Below are 19,863 nucleotides of genomic sequence, written 5' to 3'. Positions count from 1 at the left end.
TGACAACAAGCCTGTAACTGACTAGAGGTTAACAAAAGAACCACAATCCAGTACTAGTGTGCAGTGATCATGGACATGAAGAGAACCTTCCACAACACCCCACACCTTCCCACACCCAACCATCTCACACTCAAATCCAACTCAGCCATAATCCACCCAAGAGAGTTAGATGACTTGGGAAGAGAGAATTCTGGGATTCCTTTGTAATCCCCAAATTGGTGGAGCAATCCGGCATGAGTTCCATCATGCACGAGCAAAGCCCTTCATGTTCATAGTAGTATATCCATAGTAGTATAATAGTATTTCTGATACTGTATGTTGCTGATTGGATCATAAACGGCCACAGCAACAAAGGGGAATGACTGACTCCTCTCTAATAACTGTGTTACATGTTATTTTCTATATTTCTGATATGTTGCTGATTGGATCATAAACGGCCACAGCAATTAAGAAAAAGTGAAAGTGATTGATAATGACTGACTGACTATTACTGTGTTACATGCTCCAAATGTAAAGCACTTTGAGCTGCATTCTGTGTATGAAAGGTGCTATACAAATAAAGCTTATTATTATATTATTATTATTCATCCCCCCGTGGGAGTGGGAGAACTGTGCTTCTCCACCCAAGAGCTCCATTCATGTTCTCAACTCTAACACTCCCCTCCTCAGCAACAGCACAGATGGAAATCTCACAGACAGTGTGAACGAGAGATGGAGCAAGAGAGTGAGAGAGAGAAAGACAGAGAGACAGAAAGAGGGAGAGAGAGAGAGAGAGAGAGATGAAACCACCAGTCACCAGCAAATAGGGAGAGGCAGTGAAAACTGTGTCAGGTTAGATTGGAAAGCAGAGCTAAAAATGGCCCTGGTGTGACTTAGAGGGAGCAGGAAGCACCAGGAGAGGACACTCTCCACAGGGAGGCGGGCGGGCAGGCAGGTAGAACAGGACAGGCGGGGTGTGGAGAGAAAACGTGCCTCGAGTGCCACTGCAGTCGGTCCAGCTCGATGGAGGCGTCTCCGGCAGCGGCAGCCTGGTGCAGTGGAGAGGAGTCTCTCTCCTTTCTCGCAGAGCTCTCATCTGGAATTCATTCCCTTTCTCTCTCCATCTCTCCACCTTCCTCTCTCTTGCCCTCTCTCTCTCTACTTCTTTTTTCCGGGACTGAATCCCCCTGGCAAAATGATACTATTAGGTCATCACTTTTGTGGGTGGAGAGACGAGAGGAGAGGAAAGGAGAGAAAGAGAAGAGAGAGGAGCTCCCACACTAGCACTGAGAGAATCCTCTTCTCCTACGTATAACACTTCTCCTCCCATCATGCCGCAAATGGGACTCTTTATGAACATCAGAGGACAGGCATAATGTCCTCAACAAATTCATCTCGAAGGATTTCACCCCCCACTGATCAGGCTATTTAAACAGACAGTGTACAACAGCCTCATTAGTTATATCACATGTCCATTCATTAATGTCTTTATGTCATCCAGCTATGCATTTGACATGCAGGCCCTTGCCAAATGTCAGAGGATGCCTATCACAAGCCAATTAAGGCTCTTGGTGATAAGGCTTCTTTAGTGTCCACTGAGCTGGGATCATGGCACAAGGATTGGGTGACGTCTTGCACAAGGACTGTCCCTTATACAACCAAACACGCACCAAAGAGTGGGTGAAACACTCAGGCCATCCAGTCTTATTTGCATACTGACTGAAAACTGAAAATCGCTGGCTAAATGCAGATTATCTGTTCAGCTTTTAAAATCATGCCCCCAGAGTGTAGCACTGTAGCTGCCTGGTTGCTCTAGATGTTAGCTGCAGCAACTTGGTAGCTAGGTAGCAAATTTTTTTTTGGGGGGGGGGGGGGGGGGTGCACAGACAGTACTCTGTTACTCTGTGACCTTGAGATCTATGTGAAAAATTGCCAGACTTTTCCTTTAACTCAAGTCTCAGGACTGTGGTTGGCTGTATGGAGGAGAAGTCGGGATCATCACTTCATTACATGATTCAGTAAGAGAGGGGCCTGGTCCCTGGGGGGCGCTGCTGTAATGGCTCGTAACTTAAGGGGATCAATAAAGTAGAGGGGTCACCCTTCCCAGCCCTCCAGGGGCTTCTGAGGTCAAGCTGAAGTCAAACCAATCAAATGTAACCATCTGCAGGGCCTCACACAGTAAAAATGGACCAAACCAGGTCAACTGGACCAAACCAGGTCAGTTTGCCAAAGCAGGTCAATATTCCCAAGCCCAGCCCAACACTGATGATTCAGGCCCAGTGACCTTGTCCAGAGACTGAGTAGGGGAATTTGGCCTGAAGAGTTCACAGCGGTCAGCTCTGTGGGCTCCAGCCTCCTCTGGCACGCTGACTGGCCGGCCGTGGGCGTTACAGCTCCCAGAGGAGACGCAGGCCCGAGGCCATCCCCACCCTCTGGACAGGGCCAAGGGGCCCAGCACAGCCAGCAGTCAGCGTCATGGCAGCTGGAGGACCAAGACCTCACACGGCAAAACATATAAACTTCCAAAAAGCACACAAAAAAAAAAGATTTGTATGATATCCTGCAAACCCATGCCAATTGCTATGAGTGGCAGGGAAAAACAGGCTATTCCATATTTTGTCTACTTACAAAAAAAAACAAGAAATAATCTGACATCGCAAATGACTGGAGATATATTTTGAGATATGAAACACAAGGGTGTAGACCCTGCATGCTCCTGCTCCCTTCCTCCTGCATTGAGTTATGTCTTCTGAAAGGCCACTGACCTTCAGCACTGCACATGCCCTGCTCTATCACGTCAAGTGACCCCAATGGCCCGGGGCCACCAGCACAGACAGCTACAGAAGGCAGAGGCATGGAGTGTGTGTGTGTGTGTGTGTGTGTGTGTGTGTGTGTGTGTGTGTGTGTGTGTGTGTGTGTGTCAGCAAAGCATTGAATACCATCTCTAACATCATGTGATTAAAGAGAATCTCCTTATGACGGGGGTAGAGTGATATTACAGATGGCTGAGAGACTGTTGGCTTGCTGGGCAACAAAAAAAGGGGATGTCGGGTGAACGATCGTGAGTGCTCTTACCTTGACCCGAGTTGTAGATGGCTTTGACAGACTTCTTGACCTTCTGCAGGGCGGTGCGATCCTGATCCAACGCCTGGAACAGACACAGGGAGGGGAGGAAGGACAGAGGGTTCACTTCAGGAGGCGTCAAGTGTTCTCCCATTAAAGTGAAAGCCTTTTCCACCAAGAGCCACACTGAGGGAGGGAAACCAACGCTGGCAACTCAACTGGCTCGTCTCGCTGTAACCATAGCAACAGGAAGCTCAAAAGAGACAACCGTTGGCCGGGAATTTAAGCCCCAGATGGGCTGTGAGGTTGTAAAACTAAACTATTTTGTTTAAGATGAAGCTTTTAAAGGAGATTTGTCCTCTCTACTCAGGAGAATCACTAACATTTAGCGAAAATAAGTCACATTCATATTCCAAATTTACACCTCAAATAAAAAGAAGAAAAACTCAAATCCTTCTTCAAAGCTGTAGATAGATTACATGTTCATTACATACCGACAGTAAAAACAATATCTTACAAATCACAAGTGTAAAAATGACCAGAAATGTTAACAAGTGAAGATGTTAATGTGTGACAGAGAGGGGTGTTGTTCTGAGGATGATTAGATCTGGGCGGTGTTGATTTGCTCTCAGTATGGAGGTCGTCCCCAGCAGCAGCGATTCCCTCCCCTCTCATAAGGCTACAAAAGGACAGAACCACTGCTCCTGACGTGACCCAAGGGCCCTGACTCACCACTGCCGACTCAAGGGTGTGTAAGTGTAAGTGTGTGTGTGTGTGTGTGTGTGTGTGTGGGTTAAGGCTACTCTGCTCTACCACTGACAGTCCTTCAACACTGCCTAGCAACAGAATTTACGTTGGAGAAGGGTGTTCTCTGAAGTCTGTTTGTGAGGAAACTCATCTGTCCAGCAGCTCTACTGACAGGAGACGGTAGGGAAATTACTATGTAACTGTACCACATAACTGATCTTTCCTAATTATAACAACGCAAGCGAGATCGGGCAATCACATCATTTTATCACACTATCATCATGCTTGCTGATACAACACATGAGCACACTGCAATACTCACACACACACAGTCTGCTGCTTCCATAATGCATCCCAAAATAATTCTGCCGAATGGTGCCCTTAAAGGAACCCTTCAAAGTCCATTAGTGAGGAACACACTTTCCACACACTGCACCCAAATCCCCAGAGTTCTCTTTCTCAGCAGCCACAGCAGCAACGGCTGCAGCAGCGGGAGCAGCAGCCCTGTGCTGAGGATAACGCAGCCCTGCGCTGAGGATAACGCGTGCTGCGCTGAGGATAACGCGTGCTGCGCTGAGGATAACGCGTGCTGCGCTGAGGATAACGCAGCCCTGCGCTGAGGATAACGCAGCCCTGCGCTGAGGATAACGCAGCCCTGCGCTGAGGATAACGCGTGCTGCGCTGAGGATAACGCGTGCTGCGCTGAGGATAACGCGTGCTGCGCTGAGGATAACGCAGCCCTGCGCTGAGGATAACGCAGCCCTGCGCTGAGGATAACGCGTGCTGCGCTGAGGATAACGCAGCCCTGCGCTGAGGATAACGCGTGCTGCGCTGAGGATAACGCAGCCCTGGGCTGAGGATAACGCAGCCCTGGGCTGAGGATAACGCGTGCTGCGCTGAGGATAACGCGTGCTGCGCTGAGGATAACGCAGTCCTGCGCTGAGGATAACGCAGCCCTGGGCTGAGGATAACGCGTGCTGCGCTGAGGATAACGCGTGCTGCAGGGGTCTGTCCCAGTCCCCTCCCCAGGTCTCCGTCCCTTCCCCTGCCATAGAAAGCTGACTTCTGGTCTGTGCATCATTTTATCGTAGTTCTGATCTACAGTAGAACTTGGATCTTGATCCAAACCTTACGCATACATGATTATATATATGTGTATATGTGTATATAGAATGTGCAAAGAAAGAGAGGAAGAAATGGCCATCACAAACAGTGCTGGTTATGCTAGGACAGGCAATTCTGGTTGCCAAGGTGACGCTGAGAAGAAGCGGGTCATCATCTGGCAGCTGCTGACACATGCAGATGGAATAACAAGAGAGAGAGAGAGAGAGAGAGAGAGCGGGGTGGGCTTAAGGAAAAGAGAAGCACTCTCCACACCTCCCTCCCTCTCCTCGACACAGAGAGGGAGGGGACAAAAAGAGCCAAGGGAAGAGTAGGAGGAGTTAAGAGGGATGGGAGCAAAGACAGAGTTGGAGGCAGAGAGGAGGAGAAGAGTCAATGAGCTAAAGAATGATAGAGATGGCTGTAATGTTAATCGGTTAGTCTGCAAATCAACCACTTAGTGCGGCCATAAGACCTGCTGGGTTACTGTAATAGCACTCTTCAGTGTGTGGCCTTCCTCACTCTACAGGACTGGGGCCTTGGGCTGACCTGCCGCTGAAGCCTCTCTACTGCTGCACACCCTCCACCAAGGGCAGTGAAGGAGACAAACAGTGGAGGAGAACAGAGGGGAGGGGAGGGAATGAGAGAAGACAACAGGGCAGTAGAGGAGTTTGGACTGGACAGCAGCTGTGACGCGGGCGCAGGGCCCACAGTGTGGTCAGCAGCTGTTACAGAGCATGTGATCCACCTCTCCTCTCGCCTGTCCACCTCTTCCCAGCCCTTCAGATGAAGCAGGAGCTGTTCTCTCCACCAGACTGACCAAAGCACAGGTCAGGTGCACCACAGAACTCAAGCTATCAAGAGCAATGGCGCAGCAGTCGTGTGACAGGAGCCAGCGCAAGCATTGCGTACCTGAAACTCAACAGGTAGAGCAGAGCAAGGTGCTGAGGTTCATTACCACTGAGCATACAGATAAAGTGGTGGGTGTACTTGTGTTAATGTGATAGTCAGGAAAGCAGATCTCTGGAAATTAGATTAGATTAGAATTTTCCAGTGAGCACCACCAGACACTGAACCAAACCGGTCCACATCATAGCAATCTTGCACTGTAAAACACTGTGTAACAAATCCACAAACTAAAGATTTGTCACTTTTAAAATGAACTAGAAGCTGGAACATGAGCAATGATTTGTTATTTTGTTTTCAATGTTGCTTTGTATTTAACCAGTTATGCTGCCCCTTTATGAGACACACAAGTTGTAGGCAGGGAGGGGGATTGGTCTGATAGACGGACCAATGAAGAGAGACTGTCAAGTTTTTGAATGGGAGAGCGCCGCAGGTAAAAAAAAGACAGGTGGGAGTAAATGGAGACAGGTTACCTGGGAAGACGCTGTTTTTTGGGATTACTACTTTGGACAACGTGGACTGTTTTTGGAGCGCCATCAAAACCGCGATCGTCTTTTTCCCTTTATGGATTAAAAGCGTCGGACTGGGCATTTTCCTGAATATCGTAAACTCAAACAAGGCTGCGGTGAGGCAAAGACTTTATTTTTTCTTTATTTCTGAAGCAGGCGGATGCCGCACATGGACTGGGATGATAAGAGACTGATTTGTCCTCGTTGAACTGTTGTGAAATTGTGTCAATTGTCTGTTTTGATTGTTTGTCGGGGTACGGGGACCAAGCCGGCTGTGTGGGAGGGGTGGGTGGTTTAACAAGCTGTTTTTGACTGAAAGGGGGAGATTGTTTGTTAAATGTTTATGGTGTTAATACACGGTGAACGAACATATTGAGTTTTTGTTTTTGTATTCATTCAATCATCGATCAAGACGTGCTGCGTGTTTGTGCGCCGCCATGCGCAACATTATGTTGATAAAGGACCGCGAATCCGATTGAGCGTTATGTAATAAAACCTTATCGAAGGGAAGAGGGGAACATTACAACTGTCCTTAACAAAAAATGAGAGAGCTAACTACTTGTACATTTACTAAATGTCCCACTTTCAGTTACTGTATATTAGACCCTCTACTTACAATTTATTAGTCTGGGGAAGAAGAAAAACCTCAAATAAACCTAGTAAGTTTACATTCACACTCATAACTGAATACAACTTTACATGCTGACATAGTGACGACTGAAGAGTGGCTTTTTAGTCATATGTCGAAAATCATCTTGATTAATTAAGCACAAAAACCGACAGCACATCTCTTACACACCAGAAAAACAACTTGAATTTAACGTGCATATCAGAATAATACTGAATAGTAATGGTTGTAGTTAGATGTTAAACAAAATGGCTATCTTGGGAAACATCGTTAGTGCTCCCTTCATTCAAATGTGCATAATATGGTGCACTGAATAATATTTTCTGCATGAAGACCTCTGAATATTTTAACCCTCTAATGAGTACCATCAAATTTGGGAAAATAAGGAATCATGATGTTGCTTTAATAGGTCAGTGAATATTGCAAACTGGCTACATTGCATCTGTAGATACTGTATGTAGGGTTGTGCCATTTGTGATAATCTGCTGCCAGCTTGATGGAATATACATAATGCAGAGGATGAAGACCTCAGCCGCGTAGGAGTAGGAGAGAAAACACACGCACATGATTCTCATGGTGCCATTGGCAGTAGCAGCGTACACAGAGTCTTATGTCTGCCCGTAATACCCTATCTAACACAAATGATGGAATGAGACAAGCAGTTACTTTATACTGGTGGAAAAACTGCTGACCTTTAGAAGGAGGCACTCTGGTGACAAACCGTGTTTTTTTTTTTTTTTTTGTGGAGGGGTCAGTTCAGCGCCTCTCAGAGGTGTGATTTGGGCTAGGAGAGAGGAGCGTGATGGGCAGCATGAGCTCTCTTGGGGCCTGACACGGTCATCTGTCCTGCGCATGATCGCTAAATCACACACCCTGCTCTGCACATAGATTGACTTTGAACAAAAAAATAGATAGTGCATGGATTTGATATACCTCAGCTTGATCCCATGTAATTCATCAGCACAGCCTTGATCTGCTGGGAGATTAACTGTCATCTCTGCCCTGTGGATCCTGAGCTGCCTTCATCCCATGCTAGAGTGTATTGGGGTTGAAGGAACACATGAAGTAATCTAGTATTGCTATATTTTGCCCTGTATTACAGTGCATGAAATCAGGTGAACTGAACCTTCACACTGGTAGGCTGCTACAATAATAATACCTATTCTAACTATTTCATTATACATGTTCTTTATCATTTTGACATGTTTCCAAATCAGTCACAAAAGGTAATACATGTTGCATAAATATGTATGAAACATGCTAACATATACATTATCATGTTTAAAAATGCACTTTCTTCTGGTATTCATTGCCCCATTTAAGTTAAATTAGACATTAAACAATTAGTGCCATTTATCTACAAATAGACATTTCTGTATGACAATAGGTATATATCCACTAAACACATCTAAATATGTAATGTTATGACTGGTATTATAATACTCTAGATATTCCTGATATCCTTGAACGTCTTAAAGATATTGCTCTGCAAGGACCTCATAACTCACCCTCTTACTGTGTGTATCTCCAGTGTGCTCTCTCTCTCTCTGTGTGTGTATCTCCAGTGTGCTCTCTCTCTCTCTCTGTGTATGTATCTCCAGTGTGCTCTCTCTCTCTCTCTCTCTCTGTGTGTATCTCCAGTGTGCTCTCTCTCTCTCTCTATGTATGTGTATCTCCAGTGTTCTCTCTCTCTCTCTCTGTATCTCCAGTGTGCTCTCTCTCTCTCTCTCTCTCTCTCTGTGTGTGTATCTCCAGTGTGCTCTCTCTCTCTCTCTCTCTGTGTATCTCCAGTGTGCTCTGTGTGTGTGTGTGTATCTCCAGTGTGCTCTCTCTCTCTCTCTGTATCTCCAGTGTGCTCTCTCTCTCTCTCTGTGTATCTCCAGTGTGCTCTCTCTCTCTCTGTATCTCCAGTGTGCTCTCTCTCTCTCTCTCTGTATCTCCAGTGTGCTCTCTCTCTCTCTCTCTCTCTCTGTATCTCCAGTGTGCTCTCTCTCTCTCTCTCTCTCTCTCTGTATCTCCAGTGTGCTCTCTCTCTCTCTCTCTCTCTCTGTGTGTATCTCCAGTCCACTGCAGCTGTAATGGACCCCAAGCTCTGACTCTGCTATTTTGATCAGCGCTCTCAGCCAGATCCCCTTTAACCAAGGACATTCACACACTTAGGAACTTACACAGGCTCCTACACACACACACACACACACACTCACGCACACACACACACACACACACACACACACACACTCACGCACACACGCACACATGCACACACAAACACAAACTTGCATGCATGCACCCACACCAAGGCCATGCATGTCTGGCACAGGAAATCCTACTCAGTGTTTTCCATTGAAAACACATGACATGCTACATTCATTAGCACCACAGGCCTATGACATCATAGCACAAACTCTGCACAGCTCTCTCACTCCAAGTTCTCCATTTGGGCTGGCAAAAAAAAGCTGTACCCAGGCATCAAACACACACACACACACACACACTCTCTCTCTCACACACACTGACACACACACACAAACACACACAACCTTTCAGAAGCCCCATCTCCCTAAAAACATTTACTTTGTTTTTCAGACTCCCACTGCCTGGCCCAACAATGGTCATGCCGAAAAATTAACCCTGTGAGTGCAGATGCAGGATTTTTACTCGAAAGCCTACAGATACACCAGGAGAAAAAGCTCACTGCTTAACAAATATTTAGGTCGCAAACGCACTGGGCCCAGCTATCATTGTGGAGAAACACTAAACCCTTCTGGGATTACAACCCTCTCTCTCTCTCTCTCTCTCTCACTCTGTCTTTCTCTCTTTCTTTCTTTCTCTCTGTTTTTGCCAAGCTCAAAAAGGCCCACTTTAGTGGTGCGCAGGGGAAACCGGAGTGTATTGCCCAGAGAAAAGTGCTGAGGCCAGGTTTTCATGGGTTTTATGAGTCAGATGTTGAGGCAGGGCGATACACCGCCACTGATGGGCACAGCCCAGGAGCAGTGGTGGAACGAGGCCAGGAGCAGCCTTCATGCGGATCGCTCTGTCAGAATGACTTAGGGCCGACAGGAGAGTGGGAATATATTTCTTCAAATAATCCAACATTACAACTCCGCAGCACTTCATTTGAAGCCCAAATGAAAATCACCTTCTTGGACGGGAGCTCACGAGATGAGAGCAGGGCGAGAGCTGCTCAGTATGTGTAGCATACTGACCTCTGCAATTCATACTTGCATCATTTGTGCCGTCGAGAGTCCTGTTCTATGTTTACGCTGTAACCATGACGGCGGCTATATTTCTGATCCTCCGGGGCTATTCCTTCTAGTCCCCTTCCGTTTTTTTTTACGGGTCTGGGCCAGCTCAGTCCGAGGGGCCACGAGTGCACGTGTGCAAACACAAACACTGGCAGACCAAAGAGGGGAGTCCAGGTGGTCAGGGTCCCGTAGGGCAGAACGCGGGAAACACATTGTCCTGTGCCCGGTTTAGCCTCCGCATCTCATTTCCAGATTAATTGGGAAAGAGGCCAGGAACTACTGTGCACCCAAAAAACAAACCAGGTGAATGGAACACTCCAGCAAAACCAACAAGAGCACACCCAACTCGTATAGTGAGGCCTGCAGATCTGTAAGCAAATGGGGAGAGTAAAGTAGATCTGATCGTATCATTGCTACTATATGAGATTCAATCGTATGATGAACTCCATTGCCCTCCACCACCCTTTCTTATATATATATATATATAAAAACAAACATGCACTACTCTATCATATGACATTCCTCGCAAAAAGGCTGCAAGAATGCAAACCCTCTCCACATCCTCTCCAACAGCTCTGCCTAGCCTTTAAAAGAAATCAATGGGAGAAGCTGTTATAAAGCTTAGTGGCTGTTTTTAGGACAGCTGTCCCCCAGAGAGCGCACTGAAACACTTGACTGCCCGGGGATGGAGGGAAGGAAGGAGGAGAGAGAGAGAGAGGGAGGAATGGAAAGAGGGAAGAGGGGGCGGTGGACACCAGGCTACGGGCTCGTCAGCCGTCTGCAGTGGCTTGGTGGCAGGGCTGCGGCAGGACCTCCTCCGTCAAAACCCGTGACCCGCGCACGACTACACGATCCACGCCAAGGACAAGGGTGGAGACAGGAACATTCCACAGGAAATTCGCACCAATAGGACTCTTCGGCCCCTCGTAACTCACTTCCACACTCTGATAGGAGCTTCCATTCAGATGACAGGGCCTTTTCCAACGGATTCCTCAAAGAAGAGGTCAAAGGAAGAACTAGCATTCTTGTGTCCAATGTCCTTTTTTATTATGCTGTTTTCATACTGACTTGAAGAAATAATGTCTGATAGAATAATGATATGAATCTGGACTCAATGAATACAATAATGTGTGTGATGGAAAGTTATTCATTGAGTCCAGATTCATATCATTATTCTAACATATCGCAATAAGACAGTTATGTAAATTATGGGCAAGATATATTTGCATAAGATAAAATGCAATAGCACATGTCTAAGCGTGTTCCTCTGTACCTATACCTATAATTACACAGTGAACATGAGCCATAATAACAGGTAGTACAGAAATATGTTGTTGAATACTCTACACACATGACAACAGCTCTGTGTCATTATTTTTCAATTATTTTTTTATTACACCACTATTACAACCTGCTACATCATCTTAACACTATTTAATGTGCTAACAAAACATAAACTCTCACGATCAGATAAAGCCTAAATCCTTCTATATAGAGCCGTTAACAGCACAGTGAAATTAAATATGTGCCAGTGCTGATGTTTCCAGAGACCTGACACCCGTGACCTTGGTGGCCCTTGTCTCAGCGCTGCACTGCTGTGGTCAGTCATTGCATGGCAGCCGCCGCTGCAGACCCAGCAGGGCCAGCAGGGCACTCCACTCTGCAGGGCTGCCCGCACGGGGGACAACGCAGCAGCAGCAGTAAAAGAGGGAGGGAGGGAGGCAGGGAGAGAGGGAGGTGACCTCACTGTGAGCACGGGAGACACCGCAGGCTGTCTCCTGGAGCCGCCGCTGCTGCGGAACAATGCAGCTGAGCCACACAGGGCCAGGCTGGGACCGCCACGCTCTCCCGTACCCCTGCCCATCCGCCACCACGTCACCAGCCGCGCCCCCCGACACCCCCCCCCCCAGACAAAGACACAGCAGAGAGGGGGAGAAAAAAAGCAAGCACGAAAGGAAGAGCGAAAGGGAAAAAAGAGGAAAAATGACAAGCCGGGCAATTGTGAGTTATGTGTGGCTCTACATGCCAGTTTTGTGCTGACAAAGAGGCCAGAGAGGCCAGAGAGGCCAGAGAGGCCAGAGAGGCCAGAGAGGCCAGAGAGGCCAGAGAGGCCAGAGAGGCCAGAGAGGCCAGAGAGGCCAGAGAGGCCAGAGAGGACAGAGAGGCCAGAGAGGACAGAGTCCCGGGCAGATCCTCATCCTCACTGGCCGAGCGGGGACGCCACTGCACAGCTCCCCAGAGGCAACGTTAGAATCGCCCGCCATGTTTTTATCACGCAGGGAGAGAGATGGTGACAGGGATGTGAATGTGAATCAATACATTCTTAATGAACTAGGATTTTAATAGAATAAGTGTCTCTTACATACTATGTCACAATATTTATGTTAATTTACACACCAAACAAATGTCTGAATGATACTAAATTAATCAAATCACACTCCCACGTCCTTTGTACAAACAATGTGAACATGGCCGGTGCTTGGGGCTGATTACAAATGTACAGCTCTGACCTCAATGACACATCGGGAGCGTGGCAGGAAAACAAATGTTTGGAGGTAAATCCTCCAGTTTCCCCATCTGGCCACCCAGCAGCCACTGCAGATCAGTCCTGTCACACCAGGTCACGATGGTCTGAGCAAGGGGGACCCTGCCAGACAGACTCAACATTCATGCCGAATGTGTGTGTGTGTGTGTTATTGGAGTATAAGGGGGGGGTGGATGTGATGGGGGAGGCACTGTGGCATCCCCGATGGCCACAAGGCCAGTCTTGCCAAAAGCCCATTAAAAACAGGGCTACTCTTTCCAGTTCAGGGGGAATTATCCATGTAAAAAACACGATGAGCTCACCCTCCCATCACGCACGCACACGCACACGCACACGCACACGCACACGCACACACACACATCGCTACAGTACATTTTTTCATCTGAAAAGGTTGAAACACCAAAGCCCATTTTGACTCTTAACAAATACACAGTAGTTTGTCTTGTCTATTCACTTGACAAACACACGGGCAGGAGCACCGGTGACATCTTTCCTGTAGCTTTTAGAGGGCTGCTCCATTAACTGTGTCCAGTCTAGACAAGGTGCATCAATACACCAATCCACTCACCCAAGCTTTCAGTGTTGCTGGGGGTCTAAGTGGTGCTAAATGATTGACAAGCACTTTTTAAATCTTAGTGTGTATGCGTGTGCGTGTGTGTGCATGTGGCAGAAAAACAGTCCAGCTGAAAAAATTGAAGAAGGCTCTGAATTAACGCTGAAATGTCTGTCCACTTCCAGCGCATCAATTGGGAGCTCTGCTTGCCAGCTGTCACAGGCCACTGCTCACTGCCCAGCCTGTCCAACCAGGGGACGAATGGAAGCCCATGGCCATCTGAACTCACATTTTACTCTGGGACAGAGGGGGGTTGGCGGTTGTTTTCCTATCCCTAGACATGTAAAACTACAGATGATTACTTTAAGCATGAATTTAGCTACAATGCCATCTAAGAATGTGTTTTTAGTTGGAATTAACGAAGATAGAAGACCTGCCATATGCTAGGTCTGGATCAGGATTATTTTGTTGTGCATCAGCAGTTTTAGGTCTTTTCATCGTGTGGTTTTGATAGAGAGCAGGGTACGAATTTTAGACTTTAAAATGGATGTGTGCGGTTTTGTATCTATTCATACATCCATTTAAATGGGAATGCTGGTAGGAACTGTACAACATGACAAAACACATAGCTAGGCATTTTAACAAGAGGGTGAGACTGCCTAGAAAGTGTCCTGCTACAACAGAAGTGTTTAAAAAAAAAAAGCCTCTGACTAAAAACTTTTAAATGAAAATCCATTTTTAGTGCTCTATGTAGAGGAAACTGACCCTATCTAACCTGTTTGCTGTAACAGCCATTGTGTTTTCCTAATTTCTCTAATATACCATATAGCAACACTATACAACAATGACACTTTTTATGTTTTTTTTTTTTATGAACAAATTCGTTCTGATTAAATATGGCCATGTGACAGACAGATAAACACACCTGTTGCTCTCACTGGCCACTCAAACTAGATGCAATATATAGTTCTGTAATCCGGGACAGAACACCCTGCAAAAATGAAGGAATAGATTTTACAGAGCCATCACAAACAATATTGCCAGAAAGTGACCAGTTAGCATATTACCAAACTTGTATCCATGCTAATCAGGCTGCTGATGGTGTCTGCAAGGTTTGCTGCAGCCTCAGCACCCCTGGGCTCTCTGTGAGCCATGGGCCCTGGTGCCCCCCACCCCCCTTCCCGGTCTCGGGCAATTTTGCACACTGGCAGCATTCCTCTGTAGGCAGCCCCCCACAACAACAGAGAGTCTCCTGTGTCAGCCCCTGAGCGCGCTCAAAGCAAACACAGCAGGACGTGCAGGCAGCACACAAGAGGACATAGAGACAGAAGCCCTCCCGGCCTGCCCTCGTCACCCCCCCCCCCTCCACACACACCCCTTGCCGGCCTCTCCACACCCCTCACCGTCAGTCTCAGCCGCTGGCCTGTGAAGAGCCAAACAAAAACGCCGGCGCTAGAATGTAAACGAATGAATGGGTGGTGCAGTGAGGAGGGAAAAGAAGGGTAGAGAGTCCTTTTTTCTCCCCAGCTTTCTCTACCACTCACTCTTTCTCCTTCTCTCTCTCTCTCTCTCACACTATACTTTTCTCTTCTTTCTGCCTCTGTGGAAACGTCTGTGCTGGCAAGAGCCCTCACCAACACGGCCCTTCAACACATCAACTGTGCCATCTGTTCTTCATATTCAAAGAGGGGGCACAACGAGAACCGTGCCATGGAAACCATTATCAAGCGAGGGAGGCCATGTTTGGAATGCGGGATTAGAGTGAGACTGTGAGGATGGCGCGCTGGGGGGGGGGGGGGGTGTTCTGCGTGCGTGAAAGTGTAGAGTATATGGCAGAGGAGAGGAGGGCTGGCTTTCTGTCAGGCTGGCTGGAGAAGAGAGGGAGTTCATGCGGGCTAGTTGGAGCCTGTCAGAGAGGATGGTGAGTTCACATGGGAGCGAGGAGCAAGAGAGAGTGGCAGGCGAGAGATGGGGAATCACTGCCGCACGGCCGAGCCCACAGCCGCAGTAGAGTTGACTAAGCCAAGTAAACTAAGAATGTCATCGAGGGACCGGACTTGCAGAGGGAAGTTCGGACCAAGAGACAGATCACGTCATCTAAGAAAATGCGTGCTGAAATCAGACTGCACGTCCGTGAGCAAAACAAGGGAAAATATTATGACGGTTGGAAACATACTGCTTGAAAACAAGCTATCATTAGACAAGGTTTGCGGGACAGTCTTTCGCGATGGGCTTTTGCTTGTGACAATGTCTCTTTCTCTCTTCTGTGTGTGTGTGTGTGTGTGTGTGTGTGTGTGGTCATAAGCCAACACCAATCTAAAAAAGGCTGTCAGGGCAAGGACTGACATGAAAGATGACTCATCCCAGTCGAGACTTTCCTGGATCAACATTCACAACAAAAGACATGGTCTGCCGCAACCTCAACCCATCTCAATATGTGCTTAGCTGTCTAATAGACAGTGTTTATGCACAGTCCCCTTACGTCTGCATAACCAAGTGACATCAAAGAGTCTAATGCACTCAAGAGTTCACTAAAATATTGTCTGCATTTAGATCCATTCAGATAATTTACCTCTTCTCAAGAGTTGCCTATGTAGTGTGAACACAGCAGGCTCCATTATGATGGAGAATCAAACACCTTCACTTCTTAGCAGAGACCCTGCGTGGAAGGTCAGGTGTGCACTGGCCTGTGTGTAAGTAGGTTAATCCCCCACTCCCTCTCTCTCTTCCTTTCTCCCTTTCCTCCCAGAACCACTGCTCGGGAGAATAACCTCTCCCTATTAGCCGACACAAGCACACTGGACTATTCTTAGCCCATCACAAATCTCTGCTCTTCTTCACGGCCAGAGAGGGGCTGCCATGACTCTACATGAGAGATCTTCACTCGCTCTGACAGAGAGGGGGTGGATACACAAGAACCTGATCTCAGACGACCTGATCTCTTTCAAAACAATTAATTCTCTGCTTCCATTGTATAAACAGTACCAAATGAAAACTGTGTGATTATATGTAGGTTATTAACCGATTTACAGACATTATATCTTTGGATCTAGATATGATTGAAATCAGAGAGCTGTACCAGACTTGCACAAAGGCATGAGAAACACCTGTATTGCTTTACTGAGACCACTACAGAACCCAAAACAGTGTAATGAGGTCAAAGGTTTTAGCTCGAAAACAAATGCAGGCCATACATGAAGCAACTTAATTGAATTAATCAATTATTGCAACAATTCACACTATCGATCCAATCAAATAAGATCTTGCAAATTAATCTGAAATGGGTTGTATTTAACTAAAAGCACTATTACAAAGGAAAAAAAAACTTTATTAAAACAATCCTTAAAGTCAATCATTACCCATCTCGGTTTAATGTTGAGACCAAATGTACTTATTGAAAGCAGAGCATGCCCACATGCCTGTGTGCAGCTTGAAGTGGCACGCCGATTTGTCACTCCCAAGAACACGTTCATGAATAAACATAATACAGACAACTAGGTCATGACAACCATTAGCCCATCTGTCTTCATTTACGTTCCAGTGGGTTTTATGCCATTCACTACATTTACTAATTAACTGTGGATCTAATTACACGAGCTTAAGCATAGGCCTACATGGGGGAAAGGATAGGATAAACACACTTTCATCAAGACTGACTGTAAAAATTACGCATCAGGGGCCTTGTAACGCTTTACTAATATTGAAAAACAGATGTGTTTTTCTCAAATATAGGCTACAATCGTTGTGCCTGGATAACATTTAAAATATGAAAATACCTTCCTTTGAAGTGGATCAGTATAGGCTACTTACGCTTGATAGCCTAAGCTGCAGACTGCGATAATATTTGTTTTTCGTAATGGTCAATGAGGCAACATCATCTTTCTCGGATTTGAGACTTTTCATGGCAGTCTATCACACAAAAAATCTCTACACGGGATGCCAACACAGCCGAAAACGATCGTTTCCAGTGCCGCATTAGACTGTATCTTTTTGACGTTGAGAAGTCAAATTCCAGGGTCATCATTACGCATCACTGGACCAAAACAAGGTGTACCGTTATCTGTTGTTGTCTGAAAGATCGGCCACTCTTTTGTCTAAACAGCCTGATGTAGAAACGTTGAGGGTATATGCTTAGACCCAAATTTAGTGTTTCACATTGGGATCCTTCCGCATACCGGCCATTTATCAGTCCTATGAATATCTGTCCAGATAGCTAGCTAGCTATATGGCCGTGGGGAACCCAAGCGCGAGCGTATTAAGAGCTGGGAGAGTGAGGATAACCACAAAGTTCATAAGCAGCGGAGGCAGTAGTCTTAATCTTACTCTAATGGAGAAAGCGTTTGTTTAGTGTATCCATGCATATGCGAGCATGTGTATGCGTATTAGCCTACTGTCGGCCTGTCTTGAACATGACGACCAATTGCTTGCTAAAATCCGTGATGGAATGGTCTTAGCGGCCTTACCTCTTCCAGGACGTTGACCGTGTTTCGGCAGTTCTGCAATCGGGTGGTGAAGCTTGATGTAGTGGGGGAGTTGTAATCCTCCGTTGTCTCCGAGAGAAACTCGGACACCGATATCTGATCCGGCATCCTTTGGCAAATTATCGCCCAGCACAATAGATGAAGGAAATTCACAGAATCAACACCATTAATCACAGAAGGTAAATGAGCTGAATGTGTTCTTCTTCAGACTAGCGTGACTGACAAAGATCAGCAACGATCTACAGAGGCAATGCAGTTTTGTTCACTGAACCCAGGGTCCCTATGAGCAATAGACAGAGCTCCCTCCTTTTCTTGATTTAATTGGGCACTCGCATCTAAATAACAACGGTATCTCCTGCCCACTTGCTTTGCCTAATCCAGCACAAGATAAAGGCTTAAACTGCACGAAAATATTTTCATTCCATCTCCCTATGTATATTTTGCATTGTTTGAGGAACAAAATGCAATCCCTTTAGATAAAGGATGGTTCCAACTCCAACGATGGCCGTTTCATTCTCAGTTTTCCCTTTCTCTCCTCCGATTTTTCCTTCGTCCTGATGGTCTCTGCTTTCTGACACCAGCGCACGCACGCAAACTCATCCCCTCCCACAATTGATGACGAGAATAAACAAGGAAGAGGTCTGCGCATGCTTCAACACAATGCATAAACTCATACATATTAGTTTCGAATTTAAGTTAGGCGAAATGCACAGTTGAGTGAAAAACAGACTCTCCAAGTGAACGAATTCCATAGCCTTTGTCAAGTTTGCTGTATGATGGACGCAGGTCAGTAAAGAGACATAACGGGTTTCCAACCACATCTCTATTTGTCTTACATACTATATACTTAGGGCCTATATGTTAATAGATGTGGGTTATTGCCACTTGCTATGTTTTTAAGATAGGCCTGCTTTAAGATAACAGACTTAAAATGGAGCTGCAAATTAGATCAATACGATACCGTTATGTGGCCATTTGGAAATAGACTAGACATACAACCACTGCGTGACCCAGACCTGGACATGCGCTTTTTGCGTCTCGTCACCGCGAGTGCGGTTCACATAAGTCCTAGTTGTCAGGCTGTTCAAAAGTGCTCTCTTTACAATAAGTTGTATGCAGAAGACATATGATTCACAAAAATGCAACTCACCGATTCCAAAGAGAATCCCTGGAAGAAAAACTCGATAATCGCGATGAAGAGGACCTCATGACTGTGGGTACAGCAAAATCTATTTTAGACAACATAAAGTTTATCTCATGCGCCAAACCCGGGAATTGAATCTCAGTTTAAACATTTACTCAACTGTTTGCACTTTTTTGAAAAGACCCTTAAAATACGATGTTTTCCTAAAGGATGAACTTTTGGCTAAATCTACCAAATGGCCAGAGGCAATTAAATCGTGCGCACGACGACTGAACGGGGTTTACAATAAATGCTACAATGCTCATCCTTGCAAAACACACCAGGGTGTAAAACGCTTTGAATTGTTATCCCAATCATATTCAGAATATGCAGTCCAGATACAGAGAGTGAACACTGCGAAAGCCACGCCTAATAACTTACCGAGACCGCGGCAGTTTTTTCCAGTTGTAACACTTCCAGAAATTCGGAAACACGTAAACTGTTCAGATATGGCTTTGCAGAATGTACCATGCTTCACTCGTTTGGCTCAATCCAAGAAAGGGTTGCCTACATCAGCTGCGAATCGAATACCCGTTGCTCGACATGCCTGAGGTGAGGGCATTGATTTCTCATCTGGAACTGGTGAAAAGATCAGCAGTGCGGACAGGAAGCGAAAATCAACCATGTGGGCCACAGGGAGTCGGGGGGGGGGGGGGGGGGGGGTCTTACAGTGGACAGGATCGGAGCGGGAATAGCACAGCAGCTGGGGAAACTCAGCCACTGTAACGGTATGGGGACACCACGAAAGAGCCTACATAATATAGGCTACGTTACATTTGTTATTAGATAAATAAAAATGGCACAAAAATCAAATGAAATTACATAGTTACACAGTGGTATAGCATTTTTACTTAATGAAGTGCGAATTGAGATATACCCGAATTTGCGCACATAATGTTTAAGGAATAGCTAAGAATAGAAGA

General features: G+C 46.3%; 1 protein-coding gene across 3 annotated transcripts in view; it reads right to left on the bottom strand.

Annotated features, from left to right (window-relative positions):
• Positions 1-19,506, bottom strand: part of asap1a (ArfGAP with SH3 domain, ankyrin repeat and PH domain 1a) — a 39,356-nt gene extending 19,850 nt beyond the window's left edge. For 2 of the 3 annotated variants that reach the window (XM_076295375.1, XM_076295376.1), the window contains exons 1-3: positions 18,908-19,068; positions 17,740-17,866; positions 3,055-3,127 (exon numbers count right to left, since the gene is read on the bottom strand). In XM_076295375.1, coding sequence (XP_076151490.1) covers positions 3,055-3,127; positions 17,740-17,866; positions 18,908-19,002 — 295 coding nt within the window. In that variant the 5' untranslated portion in view covers positions 19,003-19,068. Of the gene's footprint in view, positions 1-3,054; positions 3,128-17,739; positions 17,867-18,907; positions 19,069-19,321 lie in introns of those variants that run through there. The other variant, XM_076295377.1, reaches the window with a different exon arrangement.
• Positions 19,507-19,863: the final 357 nt, after the last annotated feature.

This window comes from Alosa pseudoharengus, unplaced genomic scaffold, assembly GCF_046254945.1.
Source record: "Alosa pseudoharengus isolate Yale_2024_CS ecotype anadromous, Long Island Sound unplaced genomic scaffold, YU_APseudo_1.1 YU_APseudo_1.1_scf_2, whole genome shotgun sequence".
NCBI classification, from domain to species: domain Eukaryota; kingdom Metazoa; phylum Chordata; class Actinopteri; order Clupeiformes; family Clupeidae; genus Alosa; species Alosa pseudoharengus.
Note: the sequence above shows the minus strand (reverse complement) of the source record. Positions and strands in the feature narration are given on the sequence as shown.